Source organism: Myxocyprinus asiaticus, chromosome 33 (genome assembly GCF_019703515.2).
Source record: "Myxocyprinus asiaticus isolate MX2 ecotype Aquarium Trade chromosome 33, UBuf_Myxa_2, whole genome shotgun sequence".
In the NCBI taxonomy this organism is placed as follows: Eukaryota; Metazoa; Chordata; class Actinopteri; order Cypriniformes; family Catostomidae; genus Myxocyprinus; species Myxocyprinus asiaticus.
This window is the reverse complement of record NC_059376.1, coordinates 40,713,777-40,727,322: the sequence shown is the minus strand read 5'-3', so window position 1 is coordinate 40,727,322 and position 13,546 is coordinate 40,713,777. Positions and strand designations below refer to the sequence as shown.

The following is a 13,546-nucleotide window of genomic DNA, read 5'->3' as shown; positions in this document are numbered from 1 at the left end:
GCACATTTTTCTGCCACCCCTGATCATCGGCCATTTTTTAACAATTGGCCGATGTCCAACAGTGCATTAATTGCAGTGCAGATAACTCCCAACCGATGTTTGTCCAATACTTCGGTGCATCTCCACAAACCAAAACAATTATGGACTTATTGTGGTTGGCAACTGGAACTCAGCATAATGCTGTTGCAACACTTGTTTTAAAGCACTGCAACAGTCCTCTAGTCAGTTCCAAATTGTAAAACTTAATTTCACCTACCACCATGTCTACGCCGGAACTTACAAATGTTGTTATGCAGCCACCAAATGGACCAAATATCTGAAGGCTTGAAGCAAGACTTCACGAACAGTAAACTGGACACATTTCTTTATTTCCTTCTTTATTTTCTTATAAACAATAAATGAATATTCCTTGCACACCTAAATGGTAACTGGCAGCTGTGCAAGACATTGAACTATTTTGAAGAGAAAATAAATAAATTCTGCACACTACCGTATCTTCCAAGAACAACCAATATTTATTGCAACGTCTCAGTATTTGGCAATAAAAATGCAATATGGTCTCATAGAATCACATTTCTATACCTATATTTTTGCAAAATAATGATTACGAGGCTCATTTTATGTATTGCTGCAGTTTCCTGGTGAAATGAACACTAGAGATGCTACAACAATGACATGTATTTAATTTCAAATCATGAGTAAAATGGTAGTTCATAAACACTTGTCGCCTTGTTCCCCACAAAATGCTATCTTATGACATCAACACCTTTACTACAGGGTATAACGTGTCCGGCGATACATCTTAATGTTTGCATTACATAATCAACTAACCAACTACATTTACAAGCTTGCTAGCTCAATTGATAGAGCGTTGCACTTGCAATGTAAAGGACCGGGGTACAAATCCTGTAGAGCAAGCGAGTGACAAGTTAGCTGAAAGTGTCATAGAAGTGCCACAAAATTATGTGGTTGCTTTAACAATTGGGTTTCTCATCTCACATTTGCTTGTTTTGATACTATCCGTTAGGTTTAGGCTAAAGGTTCAGGGTAGGGAGGTCAGTTTTGTTGATTTAAATCTCAATAGAGCATTAAACTTAAAATACATACAGTAGCTAATAAAATGCATTGATATTAATTCTCACATATTGTAGTTAGTAAATAAATGAACTGCAGACAACTGGGGAAAAAAGTAGCTGTGGAGTAGCTGTGCAAAGCATAAAAACAAAAGTTGTATCAGGCACTTAAAATGTAGACAACTCTGTTGCTTATAATGGGAGCGATCTAGGATGCATTGCAAACATCTGTTGTAGACATGGCCTTAAGACTGGTGCTCTCACAATCCTGACCCTGTGACAAGCTTTTTAATCTAGTCGACTTTACTAGCACTTTAAACACGAGACGCCCAATTCCTGTTACCCATGAGTAGTTTAACAGTAAAATAACTTTCACTTAGCCTCCTTGCACTCACAGGTAAAAAATACCAAGCATGGAGATCCCAATAACACAGACCTGTGGCACAAAAATGGCCTTATCTGTTTCCTCGATGCCCTAGATTGAACCCACGTCTTTGTTAGAAGTGGTGCGTTCTCATCTCAGGGAACATGATATCCGTGATCCTCAGTTTCTTTGCTCTTTTTTGTGGCCACTATTTTGTTGATGACTACACCTGTCCAGTCTAAGCTGTAAGACAGGTTTCGTGCTAAACTCAAAATCTCTTCCTGCTATATTTTTTTCTTTGCCATTGTTTCCGTGTTGGCTCATTAAACACGAAGTCACCTAGACTTAATTTGAGGAATGTAAGAAATGTGAAACCAAAACCAATGGTGAACCATGCTCACAGATCAAACAAAGGTAACGTGACTTTGTTTTTGAATAGATCTGGTGATGAAAGAGTTGGATGGGGGGTAGGGGAGAGAGAGACAGGGACGTGGTGAATAAGGGTCTAACCACTGTGGTTGTAGTTAAAGAAAGAGTTCACTTAAAAATTAAAATTCTATCTTCATGTCTATCATTAACATGTTGTTCTAAACCCGCATGACTTTCTTTTGTGGAACACAAAATGTATTCATGCTGCTCCTTTTCAAACAATAAAAGTAGTCAGGTCTGTCAGAAAGAAGATTCATCAAAAGAGCACATATGACTCATGCATGATATTTCAATATTCTAAAGCCATAAGGTAACTTTGTGTGTGAAACAGACCAAAATTGAAGTTACTGAAAATCTTGTTTTCCACTCTAACTCTCAAATCTCATTTGTGCTTGCATTGGGCCTCATTCATGAAACACTACCAGAACAAATTTCTGTGTAAATCGTTCATAAAACATTCTTACATAAATTATTATAAGAATATTTGCTATAAATGATTTGCATTGAACCGAATGCAACAATTGACATAAGAATGGTTTTACAAACAATAGGTATTGAACTGAATGCAACATTTTATGTGAGAACTATTTAATTTGCATTGAGCTAAATAAAATAAACAGATTTTTTTTCTCCCAATTTGGAATGCCCAATTCCCAGTGTGCTTTTAAGTCCTCGTGGTCGCGTAGTGACCTGCCTCAATCTGGGTGGCCGAGGATGCATCCCAGTTGCCTCTGCGTCTGAAACCATCAACCCGCGCATCTTATCACGTGGCTTGTTGAGCGCGTCGCCACGATGACATAGCGTGTGTGGAGGCTTCACGCCATCCACCGCGGCATCCACGCTCAACTCACCACGCACCCCACCGAGAACGAACCACATTATAGCGACCACGAGGAGGTTACCCCATGTGACTCTAACCTCCCTAGCAACCGGGCCAATTTGGTTGCTTAGGAGACCTGGCTGAAGTCACTCAGCATGCCCTGGGATTCGAACTAGCGAACTAGCGAACTCCAGGGGTGGTAGTCAGTGTCTTTTACCACTGAGCTACCCAGGCCCCAAATAAACAGTTTTTTTTTTTATGAATGACTTGCAATAATTTGTGTAAATTCTTTGGAAAACCATTCTTACATAAATTATCATTTTGATCTGAAGTGACAATTTTCATAAGAATAATTTTACTAATTATTTGCACTGAATTGAACTAGTGGCATAACCCAGAATATTAGAGATTATTCTTTCCCTTCAAATATATATTTATAAAACAGTTTAAAGAATGCATAAATTCTAATTTCTGAGAGTGTGAAAGAACTGTTTGAATGCGCCGCTTCTCTGTTGTTAAGGAAAATTTGGTATAAAAAGATTTGGCCCATCTATTTTTATTGAGGCCCACCCAAAAGTAATTTCTTGGCTATGCCTATGAATTGAACACAACAGTGTTTATGTAAGAATGGTTTCACAGTTTGCATTGAACTGAATGCAACAGTTTACGCAAAATATATTTTACAAATATTATTTATTATAAATTAGCTAAATTCAACAGTTTATATAAAAATAGTTTAACCAATGATTTGCAAAAAACTGTAAATCATTCGTAAAACCATTCTTGTGTAAAACTGCCACATCAATCTGAAGTGTCAGTTTTCATAAGAATTTTGTTTTGAATGATTTGCATTGAACTGAATGCATGATTTTACAAACAGTTTGTATTGAACTGAATGTAACAATTTATACAAAAATGATTTTAGAAATGCTTTGCATTAAACTACTGTAAATTTCGGCACTTTTTTTATTAAAACAGTTTTCCACAGTTTTACAATTTACAATGAATTTTCATAAGAATCATTCTATGTATGATTTACATTGAAATGAATGCAACAATTTACACAAAACTGATTTTTCAAATGATCTGGGATAACACTAAATTCAACAATTTTCATAAAATTTCAATTTACACAGATATTCGGTGTGCTCATATTTCATGCATGAGACCCATTGTGTGTAGTTTCTACTCCCCTTTTTCAGTTGCACACAGTTGCACAAAGTTCTCCTCAGACGGTAAGAACCTGCCAGATTTACACACGCAGAAGTGTGAACAAAATTCTATCCAAATTTGTATTTTTGGGAAAACTATGCTTATAAAATCAGCAAAAAAATATCAAAAGGAAAACACATGTACACTTTATAGTGTGTATTTGCAAAGAGCACCTGCAGAACATAGCGAGATTTCTGTTCCCACTCTGAAAAGACTGAAAAGTTCTGATCAGAAGAGAAGGAATACTACACCTACCAGACCTGACAGAGTCAAAGTCCAGCATTTGGTGGCTTTATCAGACTGTTCTCCCTCAGGGGGTCTTTCCCTAATTTCCTCAAGGCAGCGAGTAAGGGCACATTTGATCAGATCTCCTTAAACTAACAGCACCTGACAGCACAGGCTGAGCGTACAAGCCCCATACACTTCCTTCCATACACATGCTACTCTATTTTGCCGATCTTTATCCAGCTGTTCACAAAGAGAGTCAAAATAAAACTGCATTCACAACACATTTAAGGGAACAGTTCACCCAAAAATTAAAATTCTGTCATAAATGACTCACCCTCTTTCTTTCTTATGCAGAACATAGAAGTTGTCAGTTGATAGGGACTCACTTTAAAGCTTAAAAAAATGACCCAAAAGTGCCATAAAAATAGTCAATGCAACTTGTGCCTAATATTTGAAGTCTTCTGAAGGCATACAGTAGATTTTTGTGAGAAACAACCCAAAATGTAAGTTTTCATTTTTTTCAAGATTTTCACTGAAAAATTACAAATTTGGGGTTAATAGCAAATATGAAATATGAAATAGAAAAAATTGTAAACAATTTTTATTGTTTAAATGTTTAATGTTAAACTTACTTAATAGTAGGGATGTCCTGATATTTTTTTGAGAACGAGGAGTACTAATACTTCCTTTTTGGTACATGCCGATACCGAGCCCGATACCTGTTTTTTAAGTGTTATTTTTTTCTGAATTCCACATAAACACTTTATTTCCATTTATCGTCAAAATGGTGTTTAAAAAAATGAATTCATTAAAACTTTTAATGAAAATTATATAACAATTATTTTCAAAATAAGACTGTATTATCTTTATCAAATGAAGTGCTTTTATACAGAACCTCACAGCACAATCCAAAATAAAACATTGGATTTTGTCAAATAAAGTGTTGCATAACAGAGCATCAAAGATGTGACATATTGCTTAAATATAATACAATTACTTTTGATTTCTTCTTCTTCTTCTTATTATTATTAGTAGTAGTATTACAGTGAATATTACATAACCATACAGTAGTGATATATCTGTCGTACTTTTTTCCTTTTCAGTGTAGCTTTTATTTTGAAGTGATTGTGTTATGATGGTAGCATCTCAATACAGAAAAGCCAGTCGCTACATGACTCAAAATGATTATTTAATCTTATCATGTAGACAGTTTTAATGATAGTTTACTTTAATGTGGTGCTTCTCTGATGCATGACTCAACATGCACAACAATTATATTTGACATTTGGAGGAAGAGTGTTAGAGTCATGATGCAGAATACCTGAAGCCTCTCAACACAATTTCTGAGAGCAAAATTGACCTTATCTATTACACATTCCTACAGACATAAGTAGTTCTGATGAGAATGTGAAACTGTTTAACATGTTTGTCTCTTAGCAAAAATTATATTTTTTAAGATGTGAACAGGTCAGGTGTAAGCTCGTCTCTCTTGTGGTGCTGGTCCTTCCTATAGGCTAACTAAGCAAGTTACTTAGGGCCCCCAATCCACAAGGGGGCCCCTACACTGTCAAAGAAAACGTAGTGTTACGAACATACTGACGGGGCCCCCCTACACAAATTTCTGCTTAGGGCCACTAAAAGGCTAGGACCGGCACTGGTGTGGTCTGAGAAACCTACATCCTACAGCAGTTTAATTTGAGGGGGGAAATACATCAAATGATTGAAAGCAGTAATATGCTTCATCTGTTGCCAACTTCCTCTGACACTGGGCTAAAATTAAAAAACAGACTGAGCATAGAAAGAGAGGAGAGTACATTTGAAGTTACTGAGTTTACTGTTCATTCCTTTCTTTTCCTTTCTGTCTTCCTTCTCTCCTGTCTACCTTCCTTCTTTCCTTTGTCTTCCTTGTTTCCTTCCATCCTGTCCTTCCTTTCTTTTCCTTCATTTCTATAAATTCCTTCCTTCCATCATTCCTTTCTTTTCCTTCCTGTCTTCCTTCATGTCTTCCTCCTTTTCCGTCTTCCTTCCTTTTTTGTTTTTCTTTCCTGTCTACCTTCGTCCTTTGCCTTCCTTGTTTTCTTCCATCCTGTCCTTCCTTTCTTAATGTTTTCTTAACCGAGGCATAAATAGTTTTCGACATTTAAAACTAGAATTAATAAGAATCCACATTTCTTCATTTCATCATGTTTTTTTTATTATCTAAGCATCAGAAAACAAATGTTGACTGATTATGCATTAGTTTCATCTGTTATGCTGACAGAAAGGAGCGCGTCAGGTCAAGAGTGCCTCATCTGTGAACCAACTGCTCTTCCTGTCCAGACTGACACATCAGATCCCACTGGGAAAATATGGAAATTTCCGTCTGATCAAAATCATTCAAGCGAACCCAACCCAGTGTCAATGAGCCCCAGTGAGAGGTCTTGCTTGCTTTTTCAAAAAAGTACTGTGGTGGTACCACAGTACAGACATGGTATAAGATGTTAATCATGGTACTGAATGATAACCATATGCCTCAATGTACTTCAAAGAATGCCTTGGTATTACTATCATGGTATATGTAGAAAAAGTCATGGTACTACCAGTGTGAACTAAAATCAGAGGCGATTTATTTAGAGGCAGAGCTAGTGGGTTTTTTCAATGGCCAATGCCAATATTTAAAGAGAGCTAATGCTTCTGTTAATCAGCCAAGTGGATACAGTTATTGGATCTTAAAATGGCCAAACATTTACTGATTTACCAGTCTACAACTAGTCATAAATATTTGGTGTTAATTATTGCAAAAAAAAAGGTGGCTGGGAGTGACGACAACTCATTGTCTTTTGTTATTCATGACACAATGAAGGAATACTTTCTGGTATAAATCTATTATTCCCCGGCCTTCTATCCACTCTTAAAGCTCCTCTTCCAAAAAAATGTTTTCTCTCTTACTGGGTCAAATCCATCAGATCCCCAACTTAGACATGGGGCCCCTTAACCACCCTGCTACATTTTAACCCCACCATTAATCCAGGGTCCCTCTCAATACCCACGACCCACATGGCCCGTTACGTTCGTCCACCCCTCCTCCCACCCCGTCCCCTTTTTCTGTGCATCCATTACGGGTGCACCCCAGCTCACCCCAACCCCTTTTCTCCTTCCTCCGTCTATGCTACACACAGATGCAGACATACACTCTACATAATTACAGGGCACTTGTTTGGGTGGGTCATTTATATGGGGATATTCGTTTAACAACACAATACCCCTCCCCCATTCAATAAATTCCAGAGCACGACCCCTCCTTCACAAGCACCGGGATAAACGGCTATATTACCCCGCCAAGCACCTCTCCGGGAAGGAGTAAAGGACCCAAACAACCTCAAAAGTTATTTCAAGGGAGCTCTTGCTGAATTGTTCAGGAAATCAGCCTTTTGCAGGCCATGTGTCCTCACCTTTGGAGGAACAACAACAGGACTAGGATGGTCTATTGAATGGATAAAGACTTGATGCAGTTGTGGTCTCCACAGCCTAACAAGTGGTTGTAAACCAAAGAACTAGTTTTAAAGCATTCAATTGTCTCTTTGTGCAATAGCAATAAACCTTTTAAAAGTTTTCAGCAACAAAGCAGCCAATGTTTCAAATCCATTTGAGAAGATGCATCCTGCAAAACAAAGCTATTTGAGTTGGTTCCTCTTATTGCACACCCAAAAATGAAAAATTCTATCACTTACTCACCCTCATGTTGTTTTAAAACCACATTACTTTTTTGTCTTTACTGGGTTAGTGAATAGTGACTCTGAACTCTCAAGCTCGAAAAGAAGTCCAAGTCTTCTGAAGCCTCACGATCATTTTGTGTGATGAACAGAATTCAATTTAAGTTGCTTTTCACTCTCAAACTAAATTACTGATTAGCAAAAGGCTTGCAAGATGCATAAGAACCAATGAGATTTGATGTCATCAACATAGCCACCATATTTAATTTCAGTGCTTTATTAAATGATTTGATGAGAGTGAAAACTGACTTAAATTTCATTCTGTTCATCACACAAAGTGATCGTATCACGTCAGAAGACTTGGAATATAGCATACAAGTCACATGGACTACGATTCTGGTACATTTACTGGAGTTTGACTGTCACTAGTCAGTATATGCTTTCGCTATATGGAAAAAGAGCAGTTCGGACATTCTGCTAAACATCTCATTTTGTGTTCACCAGGAAGAGATTAAGTTAAACAGGGGTGTAATGACACAGGGTGGGTAAATGATGACAGACTTTTAATTTTTGATGAACTATTCCTTTACTAGAATTAAACTTTAAATATATGACTCTGAGCTCTACGATATGGCACATAAAAGTCAAAGTCATAAAAGTCTCTCCAGCAAAATTCTGACTGAATATTAATGGAAAACGGATTTATTTTAAAGGTGACACTCACCACTGTAGTTCGGATGCACTCGTGGTGTGTAGCCGCCAAATTTAATGAGGATGGGTACGTTGTATCCCAGACGAACCCACTCCACCACATGTAAGGGGAAGAGATTTGGGGTGGTGGCCCCTTCAGATGGAGGTGTGAGGCTGCAACCCAGCTCAGCAAAACCTCCGACTCTTCCCTGGACCACTGATTCAGCATGCAGAGAGGGACCTGAGAATCACAATAATACACACATGAACTCACACTGCAAAACTCAAATATGATTGTTCTTTTCCCTGTTTAAAAGACCAGCTTACAACAGCATGAATTTCCATGCTATTTTAGACAGATTTATGTTGCATGCTGGTCCAGACTGATTTAAGCTGGTTAGTGCTGGTACAGATTAATTTCTACAGGTTGGTTTTGATTTAGTGATGGTCCAGATTGATTTATGATGACTAGTGCTGGTCCAGACTGATCTATGCTGGTTAATACTCACCTAGACTGATGTATGCTGGTTACTGCTGGTTTAGACTGACTTATGCTGGTTTAGTACTGGTCCAGACTGATCTATGATGGTTAATACTCGCCCAGACGGTAAGTGCTGGTACAGACTGATTTATTAGTGCTGGTCCAGACTGAATTCTACTGGTTAAAGCTTCAGATTGATGCTGGGTTAGTGATAGTCCAGATTGGACCATCTGACTGGACCATTAGATTGGATGGTCCAGACTGCTGGTTTAGTGATGGTCCAGACTAATCTATGCTGGTTAATACTAACCCAGACGGTAAGTACTGGTATAGACTGATTTATTAGTGCTGCTCCAGACTGATTTCTACTGGTTAATGCCAGTCCAGAGTGATTTCTACAGGTAAGTGCTGGTTTAGTGCTGGTCCAGATTGATTTATGCTGGTTAGTGCTGGTCCAGAGTGATCTATGCTGGTTAATACTTGACCAGACTGATGTACTGTATGCTGGTTACTGCTGTTTTAGACTGATTTATGCTGGTAAGTGCTGGTACAGACTGATTTATTAGTGCTGGTCCAGACTGATTTCTACTGGTTAATGTTGGTCCAGAGTAATTTCTACAGGTAAATGCTGGTTTAGTGCTGGTCCAGACTGATGTATGCTGGTTAATTCTGGTTCAGACTGAATTCTAGTGATTAGCACTGGTTTAGTGCTGGTCCAGATTGATTTATGCTGGTTAGTGCTGGTCCAGAGTGATCTATGCTGGTTAATACTTGACCAGACTGATGTACTGCATGCTGGTTACAGCTGTTTTAGACTGATTTATGCTGGTAAGTGCTGGTAAAGACTGATTTATTAGTGCTGGTCCAGACTGATTTCTACTGGTTAAAGCTACAGGTTGGTTTTGGGTTAGTGATGGTCCAGATTGAACCATCCGATTGGACCATCAGACTGGATGGTCCAGACTGCTGGTATAGTGCTGGACAAGACTAATTTCTACTAGTTAATGCTGTGATTTCTACAGTAAGTGCTGGTTTAGTGCTGGTCCAGAATGATTTATGCTGGTTAATTCTTGTCCAGATATACAGGTGCATCTCAATAAATTAGAATGTCATGGAAAAGTTCATTTATTTCAGTAATTCAACTCAAATTGTGAAACTCGTGTATTAAATAAATTCAATGCACACAGACTGAAGTAGTTTAAGTCTTTGGTTCTTTTAACTGTGATGATTTTGCTCACATTTAACAAAAACCCACCAATTCACTATCTCAAAAAATTAGAATATGGTGACATGCCAATCAGCTAATCAACTCAAAACACCTGCAAAGGTTTCCTGAGCCTTCAAAATGGTCTCTCAGTTTGGTTCACTAGGCTACACAATCATGGGGAAGACTGCTGATCTGACAGTTGTCCAGAAGACAATCATTGACACCCTTCACAAGGAGGGTAAGCCACAAACATTCATTGCCAAAGAAGCTGGCTGTTCACAGAGTGCTGTATCCAAGCATGTTAACAGAAAGTTGAGTGGAAGGAAAAAGTGTGGAAGAAAAAGATGCACAACCAACCGAGAGAACCGCAGCCTTATGAGGATTGTCAAGCAAAATCGATTCAAGAATTTGGGTGAACTTCACAAGGAATGGACTGAGGCTGGGGTCAAGGCATCAAGAGCCACCACACACGGACGTGTCAAGGAATTTGGCTACAGTTGTCGTATTCCTCTTGTTAAGCCACTCCTGAACCACAGACAACGTCAAAGGCGTCTTACCTGGGCTAAGGAGAAGAAGAACTGGACTGTTGCCCAGTGGTCCAAAGTCCTCTTTTCAGATGAGAGCAAGTTTTGTATTTCATTTGGAAACCAAGGTCCTAGAGTCTGGAGGAAGGGTGGAGAAGCTCATAGCCCAAGTTGCTTGAAGTCCAGTGTTAAGTTTCCACAGTCTGTGATGATTTGGGGTGCAATGTCATCTGCTGGTGTTGGTCCATTGTGTTTTTTGAAAACCAAAGTCACTGCACCCGTTTACCAAGAAATTTTGGAGCACTTCATGCTTCCTTCTGCTGACCAGCTTTTTAAAGATGCTGATTTCATTTTCCAGCAGGATTTGGCACCTGCCCACACTGCCAAAAGCACCAAAAGTTGGTTAAATGACCATGGTGTTGGTGTGCTTGACTGGCCAGCAAACTCACCAGACCTGAACCCCATAGAGAATCTATGGGGTATTGTCAAGAGGAAAATGAGAAACAAGAGACCAAAAAATGGCCACTGTCAAAGAAACCTGGGCTTCCATACCACCTCAGCAGTGCCACAAACTGATCACCTCCATGCCACGCCGAATTGAGGCAGTAATTAAAGCAAAAGGAGCCCCTACCAAGTATTGAGTACATATACAGTAAATGAACATACTTTCCAGAAGGCCAACAATTCACTAAAAATGTTTTTTTTATTGGTCTTATGATGTATTCTAATTTTTTGAGATAGTGAATTGGTGGGTTTTTGTTAAATGTGAGCCAAAATCATCACAATTAAAAGAACCAAAGACTTAAACTACTTCAGTCTGTGTGCATTGAATTTATTTAATACACGAGTTTCACAATTTGAGTTGAATTACTGAAATAAATGAACTTTTCCACGACATTCTAATTTATTGAGATGCACCTGTATACTAGTTAATTCTGGTTCAGACTGATTTCTAGTGATTAGCGCTGGTTTAGAACTGGTTCAGATTGATCTATGCTGGTAAATGCTGGTCCAGAGTGATTTATGCTGGTTAATACTCACCCAAACAGACTTATGTTGGTTACTGCTGGTTTAAACTGATTTATGCTGCTTATTGCTGGATTAGACAGATTTATGCTGGTAAGTGTTGGTTTAGACTGATTTATGTTGGTTTAGTGCTGGTCCTGACTGGCTTATGCTTGTAAGTGCTGGACCAAACATATTTATACTGGTTAATGCTGGTTCAGACTGACTGCTACCGATTAGTGCTGATCCAGATTTACTGTATTTATGCTGGTTAATGCTGGTCCAGATTGATCTACGCTGGTTTAGTGCTGGACCAAACAGATTTCTACTGGTTAATGCTGGTCCAGACTGATTTCTACAGGTTAGTGCTGGTTTAGAGCTGGCCCAGATTGATTTTTTTCAGGTTAATGCTGGTCCAGACTGATTGCTACTGATTAGTGCTGATCCAGACTGATGCTGGATCATACTGATGTATGCTGGTTTATACCTGGTCCAGACTGATTAATGCTTGTTTTTTTGTTGGACCAGAATGATTTATAATGGTTAATGCTGTTCCAGACAAATTTTTACCAATAAGTGCTGGCTTAATGCTGGTCCAGACTGATTTATCCTGGTAAGAGTTGGTTTGGTTCTGATCTAGCTGGTCAACCAGCACTGCCAAGTACCAAAAACAAAAAGCCAAACAATTGGATGGTGAGGCTGGTTGACCAAGGAAGTCTCGCTGGTTAGACTTATATTACCTTGAACAGCATTGGCCCAAAAAGTATAAAACACTATTAACATGAAATAGACTAAAAAGATTTTTAAATATGATTTTTTTTCCCCTTTAATTTAGATAAATTTGCATCACAATTTTTGATTGAGCTTGATTGGACATACAACTTTTGATGTTAGCAATAAAGGATACAGAATGCCTATAAAAAGCTGATGAGCCTCTTTATTTTGCTACAATAACAATACGCGGTTATTTGGTAAATTGCATTTTATTATTTGAATTTACTATTTTTTTCCCTACTGTACCCTTCCCCATTTTTTGGGTCGTGACCCACTAGTTGAGAACCTCTGATCTAGACAGTGAGAAATTATATGTATAGACCCATTTGAGCGGTTTTGTACCCTGGGTCATGCTCCCTTATGCCAGAGCTAACCCTGTACATCGTCTCACCCTGAGATTAGGGGTAATCTCTCAAAGATGACCCTTGCTGATAGAACAGAGAAGCATAACCCCCACTCCTATGACCCGAGACCCCCTGGGGTGCAAACATGGTCAGCTACCTCGAAGAATCAATCCCCGCGATAAAAGCGTGCCTGGAGAGAAGGGAAAATCTAAATCCCAGATTGGTCCAAATCCGGATTTACAGATTTCATTTTTTTTTTTTTGCAGAGGATTTAATTGCATTCCCTTTCCCCCAAATGTTTGGGGTGTTTCCCCCCCAAATACCAGCAGTAACACTCTTACTGGCCCGAGACGGTTTAATTCCCAGATTGTGTGCCATATGGAACATAGAGGGATGTCTGTTCGTTAATGAATGGTATTAACCCTTCTACCAAATGTGTTCTGTGAGTAAACATGGCAGAACCAAACCCTGGTGTGTTGCTGAGATTGTGATCAAGCTTATACCAAAATAATTAACCAAATCTGATAAACAAATGTTTATTTTAGACAAGATAAGTTTGGGTATGGTGGAGGGGTAAGAATTTTAAAAACACCAGCATGGGGAGAAAGAAAACAACACACAAATGGAGGGATGACAGACCATGTGAACGTATTCCGAAAAAACTCAAACACTGAAATATGCAAAAGAACACCATGCGTTTACT

The 13,546-nt window shown here is 38.6% G+C and overlaps 1 protein-coding gene across 1 annotated transcript in view; it reads right to left on the bottom strand.

Annotated features, from left to right (window-relative positions):
* The window catches only part of LOC127424089 (uncharacterized), a 52,736-nt gene extending 39,885 nt beyond the window's left edge, over positions 1-12,851 (bottom strand). The window contains exons 1-2 of the mRNA XM_051668863.1: positions 12,842-12,851; positions 8,543-8,749 (exon numbers count right to left, since the gene is read on the bottom strand). Of these exons, the coding sequence (XP_051524823.1) occupies positions 8,543-8,749; positions 12,842-12,851 (217 nt within the window). The remainder of the gene's footprint in view (positions 1-8,542; positions 8,750-12,841) is intronic.
* Between the last annotated feature and the right edge of the window lie 695 nt (positions 12,852-13,546).